This window comes from Odontesthes bonariensis, chromosome 13, assembly GCF_027942865.1.
Source record: "Odontesthes bonariensis isolate fOdoBon6 chromosome 13, fOdoBon6.hap1, whole genome shotgun sequence".
Classification (NCBI taxonomy): Eukaryota; Metazoa; Chordata; class Actinopteri; order Atheriniformes; family Atherinopsidae; genus Odontesthes; species Odontesthes bonariensis.
The window spans coordinates 20,805,854-20,828,443 of record NC_134518.1 but is presented as its reverse complement, the minus strand read 5'-3'; the positions used below and the strand labels follow the sequence as shown (position 1 = coordinate 20,828,443).

Genomic DNA, 22,590 nt, shown 5'->3' with positions numbered 1-22,590 from the left:
TAACTGATGCAAAATCATGACCACCTGCAACACAGTGGTTAGACACAGCTGTATATGAACTTCAAGTCAGTACTGAGTGAGCGACTCAGCAATGTGTATTATCTATAGTTGTTCACTCATTTTCATTCATTCCACTTTCAACCAAATAATTGGATGTTGTGTAAATATAAAAAGGGGAAAGATGATCAATACTTTTGTTGCATGCGTAAAATTGATTCATTTTTGGTGGCAGTCAAAGGAAAATCTGTGAAAAAGGCAAATGGGTGATCAGCACTAGATTAAAACCTCTTATTTTAAAATGTGACATGTAAATAGAGGCTTCCTCAGCCTGCGGAATAACAAAAAGATCAAGATTAACCTGATTTTACTCTGCTTACCTTTTGCTTGTACTGTGGTCCTGAGCATAAGAAAATACGCAACCTGCACATTTAGTCCCCGCGCAGAAGCTACCAGAGGCCTTTCTATTGAAACATCCTACAAGCACGTAGGTATTAAACAAAAAGAAAGTTTAAATATATTACTGATGTCTGCATCTATTCTGCTCACTTCTCTCAACAAGAAAAGCATTATCCCTCCATTGTCCTCAATAACCATTCAGAAGGGGAAGAGGGGCAAGAAAGCTTCTGAAGGAGTGAGAGTAAGGGAACTCAGGTGTTCTCCTGTGTAGAAGTGTCTATCAAGTGGTGTAAACCCTGTGTGTCCATATGTAGAACATATTTTGGAATCACTTTAAAGTGACAAAAAGCATCCAAGGATTTCTCATTTGGTAGTTTTGGTTTGTCAATCAAAGTGTTCCTTTCTCACATCTCATTCCCGCTTTCTGGGAGGAGGTAAGATAAAACATCCCGTTTATGTGTACAAACGGGGTGATGAGACATAGATGGCAGCAACTAGGAATGAACAGAAAATCACAGATATGGCAAAACAACTTAATACTAAGAGAAAAAAGTTACATTTTCAAAATAAAAACCCAAGACAACACTGGGACCTTAAGAAAAGATAAGAGTCTGTTTTGTTGTTTCAAGTTTCTTTAGAAGTTTAATCAACATTGTGCTATTCAAGGTGCTTCTATATACTGTCAGTTTTCACTGATGTTCTGAATGCATGTGCGATGCATGATTATTCATGAAAACATATCATCATTAAAGGTGTACAGCCATAGCCAGTGTCCTTCTCAGAAGCCATGCACGACTCACTTTTCTATATTCTACAAAGATATGTACAAAGAAAGACATTGTTGCTGCTATTTGACAACAACGCATGAACATTAAAAATCAGTCAATTATATGCCAATGACTTTTAAACTTAAAGAGACTGGTGTCATGGTCCTCAACAACATAATGTTTTTATTGTACTTGCTACTGCAAAGTCATTCAGTTTCTTCTATTTTAGTGATAAACCTATTTAAGAGGTTCTTCTACATTTTTAGTACAACACAAATATTGGAAAAGCAGCCATATTGAGAGACAGTAGATGACAGTGAAAGAATGTCAGCAGCATCAGGTCAAAGCATGTAAGAGAGGAGAAAAACAAAGGGAAGAAGATGTGCTATTTCAGGTTGGAAAAAAATGGTGACGGAAAGAAGGAGACCAGATAACAGCATTGCTATCAGGCTGTAGTGGCAAAATGTATGAGGAATGAAAAAGGGAAAGCTAATGATGGACTACCAGAGAGGAACAAGAGACAAAAGAGGAGTGACAAAAGGCAGAAAAGGAGGACAGCGACACACTGGTGTTTCATGTGAAACAAATACGAGGGGGATAATTCCCGGAGTAATTCAAGTGACATACAGAGAGACAAACAGAAGTAAACAGGAAGAGAGTAAAAGAGTCGGGACAAAGTGACTCATTTAAAGAAGCTGATGAGTGGCTGCAGGAAGAGTCCCAGAGTTCCCAGCACACATACTGTCACAAAAACCCACAAGAAAATCCTGTCAATGACCATGGCAACGTACTTCCAGTCATCCTCCACCTGAAGAGAGGCAAGGAGAGAATTTCAGTGTGTACATAAACAAAGCGAACACAAAATATCCAAATCACACAAATTCATTTGCAATAGTTCACTGCATTTTCCTGTTAACTCTAGCTGTTTAGGGTGGGGGTGGGGTGGTCCATGTTTCTGTATTTCTGTAAGGTATAGTGTAAGAAAACCAACAATGCTTATCATCATTGTCTCTATTTTCAATATTGGAGATATTTCTACAGTGTAACAGTAATTCCACGTAATGTACTGAAAACCTTTAGTCCCAGGAACTTTATTTTAGGGAATCAATTGGTTTCTTCAGATGGTTGGTTGTCTGTGGGTTTATTAAAAATATAGGCCAAGTGTAGCCATTTCCACATAATGCATACCAGATATATTTCTGTTCCGACTGGCCGGGTTGTCATGCAAACACAGACAACAGTAATCTCTAAAGATCAAGGTAACTGCGGTTTTTGGAGCAAGGTGCTGCAGTTCCAGATGGTGGCAGATGGATGTTGCGCAGATGGTGGAGAGCAACTGTGGCAACAGCTGATCTCCACCATCTGCACAGCCTCGGGACATTATGGCAAACATCTCTCTTCTGATCAAACAGCTGATTATTTGGCTCAACAATACCAAGTTGCTATTGACTGGCTTTTTTTGTTTTTAGTCTGAGTTACTATGTTTGTTTTATTTTCAAAATGTCATTTGGTCAGCACAGTAAAATGTTGAGTATTTGATGACTGTTTAGTCAGAGAGGTTAAATCCATCAATATCAGATCATGAACTATATACAATACATTATAGTTCTCGTCCACAGCATATTACTGTTGGACTGATTTTAGTTATTTAACTTTTTAAACCAAAAACTTTGTGTTTTTATATATAGAACCCTGGCAGTTCCAATATCTAACATACCAACAGTGTTAGTAGTTGTTTTATATTTCGTTCCTCTATATTTGACAAATGATCAATGTTTTTAATTTGTTTAATAGTCTGTGTAATATTTTGTTCAATATGTGTTTAAATGAGCCTGTTCAGCTGACTTTCATGCAGCTGCAGAGTGATGATAATACTAGTTACATAAGAATCCATGTAAAACTGAAGATGAGCCACGAACAGATTGATCGAAAATATCCTAAACAGAATTTTATTTGGCAACGCCGACAAATATTACAAGATGAAGAGATGAGTACACACCAATATAGACATGTAGTGGCAAACCTTTATTAAATCCAAATCAGATCAAACAGGATGTGATGTTTCTGTGTCTTCCTGTGCAGACTGCTGGAAAGTATCTGCCAGCTGCTGCTGTCTGGTGTCTTTCCAGAAGGCAAAGACTGTCTTAAATAAGCCACGAGGCTCTCCCACGGTTTAAAGGCCTGTGTAAATTAGGCAAAATAGCCTGCTGAAGAAAATGAAAATGCGTTGGCTATTTTTACATTGAATTTTTGTGCACACCACTGCCACAACCTGCTCCACTCCTGGCCAGACTGAAATGGCCGTAATGCAAAAGACTAAACCAACAGCAATGGCATATAATGCAAGGGACAAGCAACCCTGCAACAACAACTGGGTGGGCAGAGATTCAAGTTTCACTGCTTTTGACTGATTTTCTTTGCAAATGGGGTCATTGAGTAAATACTGAAATTAAATATGTATAACATGTACATGCACTCAATGTTTCTGAACTTTCAGAGAGCACTACCTCCGAAGCAGGGGATTTTTAGAAGTAAAACAATGTCTCAGGAACTTAATTTAGACCCTGGTTCCTGAAATAGAAATTCACAGTTTCCCCAAACTTCTTAGTTCCTGCTGCGGGAATGAAGCTTACGTGTACACGTGCACTACTGTGAAAACATTTAGTATACTTTAGATGTTTCTATTCCTCATATCACATAGCGCAATCGAAAGGGTGTGTGATTAAATTTAAAGTGTTTCTGAACAGGCAAGCAAACAGGCATAGTTATAATGAGGTGTAACCTGCCTTTTTGGAGCTCTGAATATTTGCACAGTGCTGTATATAGTTAATCAGGTGTGGAGAATAAGATCATGACTGCAGTGACCATAATGCTATTGTGCAGTTGGAGGTGGAAGCGTGGCTAATTTGCAGGCATGAAAGAAACATTCCAGTGGTTCTAAGAAAAGATTGAGCTGACACAACAAACATATCAGAACTGTCCAGTGTGTGAGGAAGGCGTACACAAAGCCCCAGTTCTGAGACAAACAAGCAGATTTACACTCCCTAAATAGACATGTTCAAACAGTTTCTACACTATTTACTGAACAAGGTAGAAATTAACCCATTATGTAGATGTAATACACATGCAGTTAGCATTGTTATATGTGTATCTGCTCATTGGTATGCTGTGTATATTGTGGGGACAACATCTGATCACTCAATTAAACTAAATAAACTAAGTCTGGTCCCACAAAATTGAATGTTTTTCAAGATCAAGTTCTTGCTCTTAGGACTAAGTTATGATTAGAATAAGCCTTGAGGGTTCAGTCAGCATCTAGTTACAGTTAAAGGTATGGATAGGTCTTTGTTGTGGACAGAAGGTGCTGTCTTTGCCTCATTTTGCACGTATGTTCGTATCACTCTTTAGTTTCCCGTAGGCAGAGAAGACAGCAGTGAAACTAGGTCAGATCAGCCATGAATGCATTAAATTTTTCCAATATACAGTACAATATTTTAAATCTTGATACTGTAGCAAACAACAACTTGCTGTTTCAAGATATAGCAATGTATTGATATTCCGATCAAAGCACACAGCCCATAGTTTATGCTCGCCGGGCCACCGGCTATAAAGCACGTGGTTTTTTGGGAGGGAGAAAACGTAGTTTTAGTCTTTCCTCCATTGAATACACCAACGGAAAAAAATAAATCTAGTAAGAATGTAAGATTTATTTTTGTCTGGCCAGTTTTATCAAAGTTAGGGAGATTTATGCTGTATGAGTTTCCGGGTACTCATAGTGGTTTTCTAAGGTTGTATAAAGCCTTTATATTTAGTTTTGCATCAGTCTGTCACTGACTCTACTATATTTCTTGTTTTGTTAAGCTTTGAAAAACTTTTATTTACCTAAAGAACACTACATACTCACACATTTACCTGCAATGACCACTGATTTGCTGATTTAGAATTACGTATGCGTTGTTAAAATACTTTGCCTCTTTTGGTATTAATCTGGTATTAATCTTTGATCAAAGTCCTCACATTGTTTGTTGTGCTAGGAGTTGTTCTGTGTCAAGCAGGAAGAGTCGAGCGACAGCATTCAAGTAAACTCACTTCTTCCTGAATCCACCCCAAAACCTATTTTTTTCTCAAGTGATGTCACTTAAAGCGCAGCTCTGGCTGATGCCACAACTTTTTTCATTAGTGCTCCACAAGACCTGTAGACTGATCTGTAAAAATGGTGGAATTGTTCCATAAAGGTGCAACCCATTTACTGTAGAGATAAGACGCTGCTTAAAAAGTATTCTAAAGCCCACGCAGTGTTTGATACCAACCACCCTAAACCTATTGGATTATATAATAACAGCCAGTTAAAAGCTTAAACCTTCATCTTTTATTGTAAATCACTGGGTTTGCTGTGACCAAACTGACATTTGAGGAAAAACTAGGCACAGCTTCACTTTAAAGTAGCAACTAAAACTATTTTCATACAATGTTGTGAGACTCTTCTCCCACTCAACACTTTGGAATTTTCAGTGAGATACATAATAAATTTTTTTTAGTATTATTAATTATTTTCTAGAGACACCCCAAATAGACAAAGCACACAAAGCACAAAAAACAACACACACTCACGCACACGCACACGAACACTTCAAACTATTTGCTACATTTTGTACCTCCTTGGCTTTGTTGCGGGTCCTCATGTTCTCTGCGATGTACTTCACGCTCTCAATGGCCTGCTTGATCTCCGGCGACACCACAGAAAAGGCTACGACAGCATTGACCGGTGACGATGCGTTAAGGGGCCTTGGCACCTTGGGCAGCTCTGACTCTGGGGGGCCCTGGGTTTGAGGTGCCGGGGGAGGAGGCGGCACCATCGGGGGTGGAACAGGAGTCGGTACCTCCTTGCCTCTATAGGGACACCTCCTGTTCATATCCCGGTTTAAGTCGCGGTTCATCTCGCCATACTCCACGCAGTTCATGGAGCCGCCAGCTGAGGAGGTTCCTCCTCCTCCTGAGCCACTATCCAGTGCTGGACATGCTACTCCCCCAGTTATGCCACCAACACTTACACTTCCCGAGCTACTTCCTCCTCCTATGCTGTTCTTTCTCTTCTTGCTACCTCCTGTGCTTCCTCCTCCCGTCCCTCCTGTAATTCTGGCAGGTGATGAGCAGCCCTGGTCGATAGGCCTCCTCATCAGCATAACTCTGGGCAGCACCCCAAGGAAGACTGACCTTACCCACTCCGGCATTGTGTGAGTCATGGGAGTGCGGTAATGGACATTCAGAACAAAGACAGTGATGACAATGCTAAGAGTTACAAAAATCATTGTAAAGAGAAGATATTCGCCAATCAGAGGGATGACGAGTGAGGTTGAGGGGATGGTCTCAGTGATGACCAGCAGGAACACAGTGAGGGAGAGCAGGACCGAGATGCACAGGGTAACTTTCTCCCCACAGTCCGAAGGAAGGTAGAAGACCAGCACCGTCAGGAAGGAGATGAGGAGGCATGGGATGATGAGATTGATAGTGTAGAAGAGCGGCAGGCGACGGATGTAAAAGGAGTAGGTGATGTCAGGGTAGATCTCTTCACAGCAGTTATACTTGATGTCATGCTTGTATCCAGGTGCATCGATGATCTCCCACTCGCCGCTTTCCCAGAAGTCTTTCAGGTTCACCTGGTGAGGTGAAAATGAAAAGGTTAAAATCAAGACAGGTTTAAGAGAAATGGAGCTTCGTTTAGATTGCCGTTCTTAAAAATGCAAAAATTTTGCATGGAAATATTTTCCCAAAAAAGTTTCTGGGTCTATTTTTGATTCATGTGAAAAAGAAATAAAATTCCACTTATGCTTCAAACCTATGCTGACCTCCTTAGGAGCTGATTCTTGACTGTCATAAATAATGCCTTCATGTGTCCGGTAGTATAAGACACTGACTGGTCTGGAACAACTTTGGTTTGGCAAGATAGATTTTCTCAGGACTGATTGCATGAATCAGCTGAAAGTCCAACTGCCTTGCAAAATGAGAACACATTGGTTCCTAAATCAGTTTCATTGTAAGTAATGAGAGGCAAAACCCACAGTTCTGGTTTGGAGTTGAAATATGTGTTAAAGGTTATCTAAAGAAAATAGGATGCTGGGACCCCCAAATTTAGTATTTTATGGGAATGGTTTTGTTGCTATGCTTTTACCATAGTTGCATTAAAAAATGCATTAATGCAGTGATCTGCATGGGTTTTTGGCTTTTTTTGGCCTGATTTTGTGTGTTATTCCCGCGCATGACTTCCTCCCCGGATTTTCTGTTTAGAGTGGCTTGATGCGGAAGAGCATCAATCTGCTTCTGAGAAGCTCTAAAATGCGCCACAGTGGAATCCATGGGTTAACGCATTTCATGAAGGGAGCCTGAAAAAGAGCTCTGACAACAGTTACAAAACCTTAGGTTTTTTTTGCTTATAACTCATCACCTCTTCTCAAAAACTTGAAAGAAATATCCAATAAAGGTAGAAAATAACAGGAAAATTTAAAATGTGAAAAAGTTCTAGACAGACAGGATTCCCGACAGTCTCTGACCTTTGAGCCAATGAGCACCAAGTCGATCTTTGCCTTGTCATAGGTCCAGGAGCCAAACTTCATGGAGCAGTTCTGATAGTCAAAAGGGAAATATGTGATGTCCATTGGGCAGGAGGATTTGAATATAGCTGGAGGAACCCAAGTAATCGTGCCATCAAACTTCAGCAGAGCTTTGGTCTTGTCTTCCACCAGGAAATCCCCTACAGCACTGTGAGAGAGCGTTTACATTTAAACTCAAGAGGTCATAGGATTCAGAGCAAACATTGTTATCAGTACCAAGTATTTGGTGCTTTTTTAGACTTAGTTTCCTATTGTTATCATACATATTGCTATTTTCAGTAAAGGCTTGCTTTTGTTACGGTACTGCAAAGATACACTTAAAAAATGACCAGATTCATTTTAGAGAATAAAACATGATTTTGGTCCAAAGAGATCAAACAATGCCAGGATGACGTGTTCCATCCCAACAAAATGCCATCTCATAAACTGACGTCCTTTGTGGTAAAAGTATTAAGTTTTGCACTGTGGACGAACACATTTTGATCTAAGACTGGATCCATGAAGAAATAGAAAAATGAAAGAGAAAAATAAAAAGCTACATTGATGTCATGACACTACTTTATTTGATGGCCAGCTGTAACATAAATGATGTAATACAAATAGGTGGGACATGCGTACTTCCTTTGAGGAAAGGTTAGTGTTTAAAAGTATTTGCACTATCTGGCACACTAGCAAAACAAAAGGCAGAAAACAGCACTCATTGCACACCTCAAAGTTTTTACAAAAAATGTACACGTGGAAATCAAAACACTATGATCACTTGAAATCAGCTATGTCTCTCAGACATCTGCATTAGAAATCTGAGCATGGGAACCTGCACTTCTCAGCCTTTGTGCAATAAAACTTACTTGTTGTACAAGACAATATCTGGCCTCCAAATCTTATTGGATGGAACTCGTATGAACTCAATCCCATCATACTCAACGGGGATCCATTTCAATTTGTAGTCATTCCACACCTGACAGAAGGACAAAGTAGAAACAACCAGCTTTTAATATGAGCGTGCACGTTACGCAACACATCTCATGAAAGATGACACACAATCAGTACTAACATGTCTCAGCCACAGGTTGGTTTCCATAATTTGATTCACCTCATCCTAAAAGAGCAAACAAGGATATACGTCTGGTGAACAGATCTGTTACATTATCACTTGAAACATTTGATACAGTGTATATTTCAGAATGGCTGTTTGTTTCAGTGGATCTGTGTTCTTACCACTTTGACGAGCTGTGATATGGACACCTCAAACTCCACAGTAACTGGATCAGATACATTCTCTACTGGTCGGATGAACTGGTTGTACCTTCGGAACAGCCTTCGAAATAATCTGTCCTCTCCCTTGGATGAAGAACAGCCTAAAGAAGCAGAAGAAGAGGAAGAGGATGAAGATATTGAAGATTAGCAGATTGAGAAACGTGAAAACACTGTTACTTTACACTGACTGTGTTAATATGTGGCTTTGTGGAGTCATCCAAGATGATAACGGCTCCACGGTTTCTGAAAGGCCAGTAACTCAGAGGGACTTAATGTCAGTGTCTGCTAAAAAAGTTATTACAGAGACTCAAATATTAATGCCTTGTCACATCAAGGCTAAAATACAACAGTGAGAGAGAGAGTAAGACACACAAACTGAAGCATAGGAAATTACAAGGCGCAAATTGTGATGCTTGAAGGTTCACCCTTAAAAGATTTTCCTATTTCTACTTTGAGTTATAGCAGAGGATAGAGAAAACCCAAATTAACAAATGTGAGATAATACTTGTTATTTTTCATAGAAAAGAGAATGTTTACGTATGCAAAGTCTGCTGGGAGCCCGTGGAGCAGCAAGAACTGCAACTAAACTTTTGCAGTGATGGTTAATCAGTCCTGCATCTCAACCTCGAAGAATTATAGCTCATTCCACAAACAGAACAGGTTTAACTCTTAATATTTAGCAAATAAGCCACATTAAATGGTTTGAAGCTAATAAAGAAATACGTATAGTATTGTCAGGAGGTGAAAATACAGGCTATGTTACACTAGACTGTAATACACACAAGTGGGTGCTTTCAGAACCTCAGTCTTTTCTGAGGTCCACAGAAATCTTTCTTTGTGCCATAATACACTTGTTCTCTTATGAGATACCCCAGTCCCACTGGATTACTATGACACAGAAAAAAATTTCAATCACCTCAGTTATACTTGTAAATATGGCAGTTGTGAAGCAAATAAAGTCAAACCTTTCTGCATGTCAACACAGAAGTGGGGGTCTCAGTTAGATTTTGGGAAATTTGTATTCAAACTGTGCAGTGATTAGCCATTTTGCCCTACATGTATCATGCAAATCTGAAGTGATCTTTTCGAATGTTACATAAAAGTGCAATAAAATTTGAAACTATTTGTAGAGAATAACCTGGACTGTATAGTATTGGGTGGAAAAACATAATAAAAATAAAAAAGGAAATAAAATGGTTCCACTTGCCATACGAGAGAAAAGTCTTTGGCAAATTAAAAAAATATATTATTCTTTATTGTAAGCATCTATCACCATCTTTTTTTGACATGAGAACAGCAGATAATCCATGTGAACAGTTTTGAGAGCTTGTGTTTTAGAAGGTAAGAACAAGGTGTTTCCAACCTTCATTTTACAAAATGGATTTTTCTCAAACCAAAAGAAAAAGACAAGCACAAGAAAACCTACCTCATTCAAATCTAAAAAAAAAAAAACAACTTGACTGTATTTAGAAATTTTAAGTTTTTCAATCAGCCTTTCTTAGCATGAAGTGCGTTATGACGGGTATTTCAAAACCACACAGAATGCTTTACGAAAAAAATAAAAAAAGATGTGTCCATTGGTCTTTGGTTTTGAGTGTTTTCAGAGGTGTGTGTGCTGGAGGTCAGATTGTGGAAAACTGGCACTAGTAACACATGGTGCTTGGCATGGCACATAGACCAAAGCCTGTCCAAGCAGAAAATGTTGCCCCACTTGAGACAGCACACACTCACGCCACCAGAACAACCCTAAGGAACACTACAGGCTACTCCAGTGTCTAGTAGCTACAATGAGCTTGACACCCTTTATGCATTGCTGTTAAAATGCAAATACTCTAACTTAACTAATCTTCATCCCAGGTTTCCTTTGTTACATTCATCTCTCAAACACATGACAACAGAGATTGACCATGTCTATTTCCGTGCTCTACAAACTGACAGAATAATCACTGAGGCAAATAAGAACAAATGCTTTGAGGCGCTTAGACTGACCTCTTCCATCACAGCTTTCAAGTCAGAGAGCGATGCACATATTTAACACAGCACAAAGCCATCAAACTGGCACTTAGTGAACTGCTGCATGAACCATCCCAGAGATGGAGGTGAATGTGTCTCACCAAAAGGGCAAGTGGAGCACAATCCATATAGCCACACTCCCTAAAAGGATTTGTTTCCTTGACAAAAAATAAATTAAACATGGATATTTAATGGCTAACTTTCAATCCAAGTCAGTTAACCCTAAACAAACCATAAAGAACAGAAAACTAGTTCACAACCTAACTTTGACACTCTTCTATTTACTATTTTATCTTGCCATTTCTTAAGAGGACTATCAAAAAGACATAACGAAAAAAGGAACTTTTTTCACCCTGAATCACTCTGAAAAAATCAGAGGACAGTTGAAACTCCTTTGCTTTGCTATCAAGAGCAAATTATCATCAGCAGTTCTATAGCTGACGTAACTTTATAAAATAAATGAGGTACCAATGCTCTATCAGAACAAGGTTTAATGTTTTCTATCCCATCTGGGAAAATCTGACTTCTTAGAGGCGTTCTTTCATTTTTCCCACTCCGATGTTGACGTTGTTTCACCAGGTGAATTTATTTTTTTTGCTGGTTTGAAAAATTTGGCAGCAGAGTTTCCCACAAATCCCTTTTTTTCCAGCAGTCTTTGCTCCCTTTCCCAAAGGTGTTAGCATCTTTATTATTTTTCACATGTGCGATGTCTCCTCTATACATGAGAAAATTGTACCACATTCCCCACAGATAACAATCGACTTTCAGTCGGGATGATGCGTTAATAAAGGCTTGCAATTTTTTTTAAGAGACTTTACGTTGAAACAAATATGTCACATTCACTATCTATACAGTAATGTCATAAATCTGTTCTTCCATTCATTGCCATGGGGAGTACACTGTGATGAATATTTTCCAGACGTCTCAGCTCACAGCGTGTCTCAGCTCTCATTTTGAGAGTCTGCTTCATTTGCTCATGTTTGCTAAATCTATTCTAACTTGTCAAGACATGAAAGTTATTTTATTGGTGGTGCTGTATGAATCCAATACCTGCCTATAAATGTAAGAGTCTAATAATGACAATACAGAAATGCATTACGACAGGGCGAACACACGGGTAGACTCGGGTTACTGAGCTTAGATTTCAATCACTAAGGCAACACTTAATGTAATGGCATCATGCAGTGCACATTAGAAAATGAACACAGGCATGTGAATCCAGCTTAAATTCAGTCCCATGTTAAGGTCAAAATGAAAAACACAAATAGCATTCTGCAGAAAAACAGTCGAATGTGCAGTGACTAAATTTGTCCCCATATTTTACATGCAACACTGATTTTAAATCATTTCCTGCAGTTCATGGTGAGGTGAGAGTCATAGTTATATTAGTGAAAGAAGAAGAAAGAAGTAATTTATGTCCACTGACTTAAAAAGTACATTTGCAATCATATTAAATCCTTCAGATGTTTTCAGCCGCTTTGCTTTCATCAGGTTCACCACCTTGATCTTGATTATTTTAGTTTGAATTTGATGAATATCACAAAGCAGGGTTAGGTTAGGTTAGGTTAAAAGAAAACTGAATCAACTGTACTTCCAGTGCTTAGTGGGTTTGAAAACTCATAACTTTTCTGAGGTCACTGGCTGAGGCGAGCTGTGTCTTAAAACTTGATAAAAAGGCCTTCCTCTAGAGACGCCTGTGTAATTTCACGCTCTTGGTACCTACCTTAAAACTTCCTGCCGTTCACTGATTTGCTGTGCTGCCATAACCTTGCTTAAGCCTCTAATTGGCTGAGGGAAAAGCAGAGCAATTATAATCAGTCAGTTAATTGGACCTTTTGTTCTTTGCCACAAAAAAAAAAATTAAGCTAATACTTTATTCTTCCTCTCTCAGAACAGTCCCTCCCTCAATTCCCCTTACTTGTTCTGCCAATGAAGATCTCAAGTAGCCTTTAGGCTAATTATAACCTTTGCCCTCCTTCATCTCCGCCGATTATACAATACCTTTACAGCTCACCACATCACTGGATTTAATGTGCACTGCAGCAGTTAATCTGTAAGAGTTCATGTTTTGCAGTTACTCTTCCATGAGTTAATACGTCCCTCTTACATAAATACATTTAAAGCTAAAAACTCTATCTGTAGAATTATATTCCTAATATACTAAGTTTGCAAAGTTTTGATCCAACACTTAGATTGTGTTTAAACCATTCTAATCAAAATCAAGAAAAAGGGCACATTAAACTCAAGCTAAATTAACTGGAGCCTGTCCCAGCAGCCATTGGACGAGAGACAGGGTAGCAGTCCATCGCAGGACAACTAAAACCAGAAATTTAAATTAAATGTAAACATGTTGGTCCAGCTAGTATCGTACGAAATCAAATTTTCAGAATCGCTTACTCCACAGTTCCTTTCCCAGGATTTGACCCAGAGGAAGCTGGTAAATAGAAGAATAGAAGAAACCAGAAACAACTGAGAATAACCACAATGGATAGCATGGATATCAGTTGTATGAAATGTGAAGTATACATGACATACTAAATGGAAGAAAGCTGTAAAGCCATCCAATTCAAAGCTGAACAAGGTACCAATTTGCCACCAGCTAAATTCTTTGTCCATTGTTTTTGTCTGTTACATAATGGGTCAACCAGAAAAAGCCCAGCACTAACAAGCTGAAAGCCAATTTATCACTATGTATCGCAGCAGAGTCAGAGCTACTTCAGTCATTAATTAGCTTGCTTTTATGATGGGATAAGGAGAGAAGTCCAATCTAAATTACCTCTTTGAGCTTTAATCATAACTATACCTAAATGTGCATTTAAAAGATTTTAATATTTCCAGGAGTCATCACCATGAAAATCTTTTCTTTTATCAGCTCAGGTTTCTATGTCTTCAGAGTAAAAATGTTAATCACCTTTGTCTGGACTATCTTTGTCCCTGATAACGGGACCATTGGAAATAAGCCTGATGGTCATAGAACAGAATAGAGATATGATATTTCATTTTACAAGATGTGTATCTTTTTTCTTAGCCTCCCTTTGTAATGTAATAAGCCTTTGTACTGATGCACATTAAACCAAGCCAAGAGGTCACGCATTTCCCCCTTAAAAAGCCACAATGATTGCGAATTAGGAAGGCAAACAGTGAGTGTGTCTTTTTCTCTTGTGGGTTCAGGAACCTAAATCAGTAGAAAAACCAGTGGCCTGTGGTAGACTTTTTGATCAGGCAAGTGCTTAAGAGGATGGGCCTGGGAGCCAATGGTGGACACTCAGAAAGAACTAATTACCCTCTGAAAATACACCACTGACCGTGTATATGAGTGCATCAAGAAAAGATACAAAGGAAGAGAGGCAGTGGGGAGGGGAGATGGGAGATAGGATGAAAGAACAAGTAGAGCAAAGTAAGATACTGTGTCCCTACTCTCTGGGGGTTTTGGTGGCCCAACTTTGACATGAATGACACACAAGAGGATCCATAGTGGTAACTGCATTTGCTGTGGTCATTTCATGAAGCATATTGTGCTTAACCCACAGTATGTGCATTGTCATTGCATGAAAGCTTGTCATGTATATTGGTGTTTGTGTGTTTCTATGCATATTTTATAAAGTAAACCCATTTTCTTAGGTAGAAGAATATTCAAATTAGGCAACAATATATTTTAAGAGAATCAATGCAATAACATTAAGAATTAATACTAATAAAAGGACAAAAAAACCAAACATAATGAGATAATTTCTCAAACAGGTATGTTTACATTTCAAATATATCTGACAGTCTCGAGCAGTCTTGCAAACAAGGGCATGCGAAAACGCCAAGAAAACCTACAAAATGGTGCTTTTTAAATAAGTGGAAACAAATAGAAAGAACATGTTTTGGCAAACCTTGATGTTGCGCTCATGCTTGCTGTTGGGAAGTGCATAGGGTGCTTGGCGCAGACGAAACTAATGGTCGTCTTTTGCTTGAACAATTCAGGGATGTCTGGTATGATGTTTTGTGACAGCCTGTTACTGTCTTCTGTTTTATTGTTCCAAGGCGCTGAAGTCTCTGACAAGAAGGTAGAGCTGAATGATGTTGAGCCTGTGTGTTTGGCCTGTCTGGGTGCAGCAGCGTGTCCCTTGACAGTCAAAAACTTTTTGTTTGCTTCCCCCTGGAAATAGCTCCTTGACACTGAATCCCTTTGAAGAAGCACACTCAACATCGGGGCATCAGGTACCCCCCCCCCCCGTCCTAGCAGCTGGACATGTAGTGGTTCAAAACTCCTTTGGTAAGTATGTATATACAATCATAAAGAGCATGTTCATATGCTGAAATAATGGTTGCGTAAGTCAGTGCATCAACATGCACACACAATGCCACAGGACTGTTTTGTCTGTGTTGGAAATTGTTGTAGTTCATGGCTTAACATTTTTCCAACTCTGTACTCTGATTTGTGCATAAAGAGCATCTTTTCACTGCATGATATTTGATTCAGGACACTGCATCTGCAGCTGGACTCAATGTAAAGGATGAATGTGTCTGTGAACTATGCCAATTTTAAATGAATTAGTCAGTTGTTTGTAAAGCGGTAAGTTTACGAAATAATAACCATTTACATCTGGGACTGTCAAAAGTTTACCTGAAAGGTACCTGCAGGTAGACATATCTATGAGACATGTTGCAGCAGAAAGTGAAATTATAACAGTGTGCTTCTGCAACACTCTTACCTTGAGAGATAAATCTGAAAGACACAGCTACAGGGAATCATTACCAGTGCTTGCTTATCTCTCTTGAAGTGATGCTTGTTCTGGTTTGTCTATCATCCATGTCAGCAACACTGACTGAATCAGTATTCAAAAATTTTGTAAACATCTATGCCCTAAATACACAACGTTTCCTCCTGATTCCGAGCCCTTTGAGATAAAAATGTCTGCTACATTATCATTTATGATCATCTTCTTTTTCCACAATTTATTTTTCATAGTAAGAAGAGATTGTCATCTTTGGGAAAAGCTTGATGATATACTTTAATCTTGCTCTTCTCTAATGTATACCTAGGCTTGGTTTTCCGCTTTTTAAGAAGATCAGCTTTTAAGGTTCTCTAACAGATATTTAATACGAGTATTGCTGTGAACTGTAATAGCCTGGGGTGTGTGTTTGTATTTCTACCTTCACCTTTATCCCGGGGCTATTGAAAAAATGAGTGTCATTCTCCCTGGGAAGTACCTTGGGGAAATACTTTGGTACATCTGCCTGCATGGTGTTTGTTCATGCATGTTTGTTTTCTAACACTATTTCTATCCCTAACCAAGTGATGTTTTTTTTCCAGAAAATGACACGTTTCATCCTAATATGTTGTGTTTACATATAACTAAGATAAACAACATAATGGGGGAGGTGATGGTAATTTGTAAAAAGAATGTTCTCAATCACACAAAGGCCCATGGTTGAAATTGCAGCACCTAATTGCATCATAACCCGCCCAAACCCTCTCCTCCTCTCGAGAACTTTGTAGGTTGTCATACAAAAGATTTGAGAATTAAATCTCCTTTACTGTGAAAATGGTTATGTGAGTCCTATTTCCCTTCTGACCACTTGCAGGGTCAGTAGCTTACAGGACATGATTATGAGCCATATGGAAGGGTATGAACGTACAACTTATATGACCCGTTCCAGCTGGAGGACTTGTTGAGAAAAACCCATGACAGAAAAGGTAACAACTCACAAGAGCAACCAAGGCCATTCGATAAAAAATAACAAGCGGTTAAGAGGAGGAACTGGGCCAGAAATGCGAGGGGAAAAAAATGCCTGTGCTCCATCATGGGCCCATTACTGAACTTCTTCTATTTCTCACCTTCTATCCTTCCATCCTGAAGTGTTACTCAGATCACAGCCAGCAAAGAAGCCAGGATGTGCTCCCTAAGGAATCAGGCACTGGGGCTGTTTAGAGGAGGAGGTGTATTTGTGTCTGTATGTTGGAAGGGAGATGCTTTAAGCCAATCTATAAGAGGGTGGAATAAGGCTTCCGCCTCTGGTGGTTATACAGCATGTGTGCGCCAGAGTTTGGTAGCAATAATCACATGACAATCGCGTTAAGAGGATCCTAAAGCTGCCTCACAGTCCTTAAGCCACACACTGGCACACGCATATACACTGATTGCCTGTCAGACTTTAATACAACTATATTGCTTCTGGGAGTAAAACCAGAGAGCTGCTCTGTAGTTCCAAGCAAAGCTGAGATGGGCTTTAAAAGTCTGAGAAGTAAATGTTCTTGATGATCCAGCCATGCGAGCAGATTCAGATAAGTGTGACGGAGACATGACCTACGTAAATCCCTGCTACAACTGGTGATAGGTACCCATTATGTTTGATTGTCGTATCACTGTTTCTTCAGCAGATTTAAAATGCAAACAATCTTTTAAATTATCAACAACCTGCGCTGGCTGCTCTCTTGGCCAGAGCTAGTTCAGGGGCAGGAATTCTTTACTCTGTCAGAGCCCATTAAAATGCACGACAAAGTGAGATAAGAGGTCAAGCCTGAAATGCAATGCGATTCAGATGAGCATAATGCAGGCGTGGCTGAACTTCTCTCTCAGCTATTTTCTGCTGGAGATGTTGCAGGCATGATGCTGCAGGGAAATGCGTTATGCAATTTCACTCGTCTAACCATTCCAACCTGAAAGAGCCCATCCTATCCTATAATATGGTAATGTGCACCACAATCTATCCCACAGGCTGTGACTTTATTTTAAAATGCCATTTGTCCAACAAACAGCCCCCTGCTGTACTGATCTCTTATTCTTTACCTCCAAGCTCGTTCAGCTGGTGCTATTTCTGACTAAAATACCCAAATCCAATGGACTGCAGGATCAGCATTTCTTCTGTTTTGGGGACAAATCACCAGATCCTGGATGGCAGTTGACAATACCTTCTGTAGCTTCTGCAATAAGGCCCCCAATGGGAATGTATGTGTGTGTGTCAGTGTGTTTTTCTTATCTATATGCACAGTCCCTGTTTATACAAAAGTCCACACAGTAAAAGAAAGATTGATGAGAAGAAGATGACAGAATGGGGAAAAGGGAAGGGGAGGACAAAATCCTCTCTTTTCTAATTTTTTTTTTTTTTATCCTTAAAGTGCCAAGTTAAACACTTCTAACTAGCTAGAAAACACAGAGTGGATTTCCTCTGAGTTGAGCAAAATCTGTTCAGCCGTGAGAGCACTGACAGCGTTTCAAACTCTGCTTTCTTTTTAAATTCCCTCAGTTCAAGGGCAAAGCAGCAAAGCTGTAGCAAATCTCTCCAGCTGAGGAGAATGGCGGTGAGAGGTATAAAAGAAAGGATTAAGGAAGTTCTTCCCACGTGTCAAACAGGAACACATCCCATCACCTCAGCTATGAGTCTGGGTCAGGTTACAGGATGTGTGAAGACAGCATCTTTCACAAGACAACTGGGGTGTGACAAAATAAAGGCACTTAATGCTGTTCCCAAAGGGAGGCCTCAAGGAATCACATCCCGAACAAACTCGCTCCTGCAATTGGTGCTTGAAATGAAAGAACTCATTCCTTATTTAGATTGAACCTACTGCCTATTTATTTAATGCTCCCACAATTTTCTAATATCTATATTTGCATGGCCTACTGGCTTGCTCAAATATAAGCTATATGCCGTTTGCATGTTCAAGGATCTTCCAGCCCATGCATAGACTTGAACTGATTCAACAGCTGTTCACACCTTCATCTATAACATCCGTCTTCATGTCTGAGTTTCAGTAATTTCAGAAAACCCGACTGTTGCATAACATCTATTAGCTTCCAACATACTCAGAATTGCACTGTTATCAAGTCAGGTATACCTGTTTTCAGTCGCCATTGTTTGAAGAAGCAGCATAAACTCGCTGCTGCACAAACATAAATGTCAGCTAAGCCAACCTCAGGTGAAGCTATAGCTAAATTAATTTACAGATTGTCTAACTTGTTACATATTTTAAAAAAAGAATACATTAAAAGAGTACATGTGATTCTACAAGGCAGGAATACCTTCAATTGGACTATAAAAAAAACAGTCATAAACTTTTTTGAAATGAATAAAAAGAAAATGCTGAAATGAAGCGCAAACATAGTAAACCAAAGAGTTGTTTAGATCAAGTTTTGAACATCATAGTTTAGTAGGCCATTGTTTTCAATAACCAACGTCCTCAAGTGTCACAGACTGAGTGTGAGATTTTTACAATTCACGCTTAGCTGACTCTCACTCCAGGTTGATGTTGCAACCTAAAATTGTTTTGCCTTTTTGTCACCAGTATTGCCCTGCAAGAGCAAAGTCTCTTCCCTGCTACTGCAGGAACACATATTTCTGCCTCTGCGCCTTTAAAAAGGCAGCAACTAGTTCCATGGACAGCAGCGCCTGTGAGGTTCTTGTGCATGCACAATATTGTCCTCAGGGTTAGATGGGAACATTTAGCCTGTGTCACAAAAAACTCTTTTAACTTTTCGTCTGTTTGATCACTGTACATGTAAATACAGCTAAAATCCTTTCACACACCTATCTTTAACTTCTGTAGATCCTGATTCTTTCAAATAAGACAGGGGTTTTAAAATCAAGATTTTATCTGAGCACAGCAGTAGTTTGGAAATGCTCTGTTATTGACCATAGCATCCAAATGGGCTTTTTTTCAGCCAGAATTTCAGACTAATTTTGCCTCCTGACAGAAAAATAAAGACAATATCTCAATGAGAGTCACTGTATTGGGAATTCAGCTTTGTTAAAATACAGTATATGCTAGCAGAAAGGGTAAGAAAGATTCAAACAGACTTCACCCTCCAAAAGATCCTAAGCACTGAAAAAAAAAATTAACTCTACCAACCACCAAAAAAAGAATGGAAACTGATCAGTAGTCTGAGGGGATTACAGTTTTGTCTTTGTCATGACATACTGCATGTATAATTAGCCATCACTTGGAAATGTTTAACCATTTACTGTCACGTGGTGGAATCTGGTAATCTCTTAGCCTATTTGACTATCACTTTATTGGCTAAGTCTGTTTAGTACTTTCTGTTCAGTGTAAAGTAGCCTTGGAGTGAACTAGTGAGCCCAGTGAACTAACATTACCACCAAATAGCTAATATTGCTATATAAGAAAAGGAGGGACACGGAACCAAAACCAACGACCACATAAGTTTATAAAGAAATATTATAAACTAACATTTTCCAAGTGTATATTATTTACACTGAACAATAAAATTATGTATTTGCATTAAGTTACTGAGTCAACAAGAATTTACAATTTACAAAGTTTATCAAAATCCTGTGACTACCAACCACAGTTTTGCACCTTGTAAACAATTGCATTCACTAATATTTGTAAGAAAGAAATACATCTATTGAAGTTTGCAGCTGCTCTTTAAAGTTTATGTGCATATATAAAAATTGGCAGCCATAGGTCAGGGCGTAGAGTGGTCGTCTTTAGGTTCGAAAGATTGCTGATTCACTCCCCAACTTCCATTAGTTCCTTGGGCAAGATACTGAACCCAACATTGTCACCCAATGTGTTCTTCACATGTAAAGTCTGTTTGGATTAAAGCACCTGCTAAATCTCTAATATACTAATGTAGTGCAAAACTAACCAATGCAAGTTACATGCAACACTTTCCACAATGGGACTTATTTTCTCTTTTTTTTTTGCTCTTTTTTAATTTCCCTGTTCACATTTATTTTGTTGGGGTCAGATAAAGATCACGCTTTGGGCCTGAATGCATCCTCTCAGAGCTCTAATAAGTTACAGAACGTAATTTCATTAGTAGCCTATTTGACACATTAATTTGAGATTTCACTTGAGCTTGATTGATCGGCCGCAAAAAGTTGCATATTTTGAAAAAATATGAACATAGTTCATAATTCCTGCTGGAACAAACAACCAGGGGGGCTTTTTTTGGAGGTGAGGAGTTGCATTCAAACACTGAATGAGAAGCGGAACAGGAAGTAATTGCTCAGATAACCATGATCTCGATATCCAAGGGCTTCCCCGGAATACCCCCCAAAATATTGGACGATAACTCCGGAGGCTGAGACAATAATCAGTTGGTTCCCAGATTGACACAATACTAATCTAACTGTTTCAGTTACCTTTTGGCAAAAATAAAACAGCACAGAGAAATCTTAACACATATTTCTTCTTGTTTAATAAAATAAAGAAATTACAACATTTTGTCACATACGGTAGTTTCTCTGCCAAAAACCTCTTTGCTGTCAATAGTTACTGCCCTCTGTCTTTGATGTGCAGTATAGAAACTTCATCTTCAGAAAATATAAGCATGAGAAGATGCTAAGGCACATTTCACATTGTTTTACTGCCGCATGTTTAGGCTTAAAGAAGCACAATCTCAGAACAAAAGCACATTGTCAACATATATAGCCATTGTTTCATTAAGCTGTGATGTAAATCACAAGGGAAATGGTGGTTCATTCAAGACTCACCAGTAGATAGTCAACAACGTGCCCAAATTACCGCTGGCATCCATTTGATTGCCATGACCCTTGAGCAAGATTTACAGTTCCTAACCATGACCCCTGACTCTATGGAAGCCTTCGTGCCTACTGTATCTGAAAAATCCAGGGAGGAAATTGCAACTGACAGTTATTGAGCTTTTGGTGTAGAGAAGTACTTAAGTCACCCATGTGTTTGCTCGCTTTTCAGTGACTGCTGCTTGACAGTAACTCCAAAGGCTGAGGTATCAACTTTACTGCCACATGTAACTGTAACATGTAAACACGTGATAATCAAAAATTACACCCAATGTCCGAGTTGGAATATCATGTCTGAATTATTTCCTTATTCCTGCAACCTCCCACAGCAAAACAATGACTTTAAAAGTTTTAAAAGAATGTATGGTATTAGATTTCACAGGAAAGTGGGCTATTAGTTGAGCACAAAAACGTAGAGAAGAAGACAGTATATCTCTGTAGAGTAATGCACAACATATTCTTACATTAAAATGAGAAGACCAGCCCTTATTTTACTACGTAATGTAAGCTTGTGAACTCCCAGAATAACCTCAAAATTTCTAGCCCTCCACTTACTGGCATTCCATCTTTTCATCATTATCAAAATGCAAAAAGAGCATGAAGGTAAATTCATGAAGTAAAGTTTAATTGCTTTCTGAATGGAATTATCCAGCCTCGTCTCTGCAAGGGGAGTAAATGCAGTTTGTTTTGACTCCAGAAGCGCTTGAAAGAGCCTTGAGGTGAAATTGGCAGCTAAGATTCATCTCTTTATAACAAGCAATTAAATAGATGAATTGACCATGTCCCAAACACAATGCTAAAACAGTACTTTTTTGGCGTTTCGTATCCACAATGCGCGCCGTGTCTTACCTTGCGCGGCGAAGACCACCAGCAGGAGTACGGTTAGTTTCTCGGAGAAATTCATCTATACATCGGCGCCTGGTGGTGCTTTTTGTGAGTAAACGGTGATGCAAAACTGCGGATTGCCGTCAGAGACCCACAGCAGACGTTTGTGAAGCCTTAAGATTAGATAAACATGTCCCTTTGCGCTCCCGAGCATGGAGATGTTGGTGCGC

The 22,590-nt window shown here is 39.1% G+C and overlaps 1 protein-coding gene across 1 annotated transcript; it reads right to left on the bottom strand.

The window, feature by feature from the left end:
• Positions 1–1,055: 1,055 nt before the first annotated feature.
• LOC142397322 (neuronal acetylcholine receptor subunit alpha-3-like) lies at positions 1,056–22,579 on the bottom strand. The gene is made up of 7 exons (XM_075480666.1): positions 22,385–22,579; positions 8,990–9,129; positions 8,826–8,870; positions 8,620–8,729; positions 7,712–7,919; positions 5,819–6,820; positions 1,056–1,971 (listed from the first exon to the last, which is right to left on the bottom strand). Exons 1-7 carry the CDS (start codon positions 22,437–22,439, stop codon positions 1,846–1,848), a joined length of 1,686 nt encoding a protein of 561 aa, XP_075336781.1. The 5' UTR covers positions 22,440–22,579; the 3' UTR covers positions 1,056–1,845.
• Positions 22,580–22,590: the final 11 nt, after the last annotated feature.

What these genes read in the sequence shown, in the direction of transcription:
- LOC142397322 (XM_075480666.1), bottom strand. Translation starts at nt 22,439, where the DNA reads ATGAATTTCTCCGAGAAACTAACCGTACTCCTGCTGGTGGTCTTCGCC. An exon ending in GGTGGTCTTCGCCGCGCAAG is followed by an intron (nt 9,130 to 22,384) that starts GTAAGACACGGC and finishes CTGCTTCTTTAG; the next exon opens with GCTGTTCTTCATCCAAGGGA. An exon ending in GATATTGTCTTGTACAACAA is followed by an intron (nt 7,920 to 8,619) that starts GTAAGTTTTATT and finishes GCTCTCTCACAG; the next exon opens with TGCTGTAGGGGATTTCCTGG.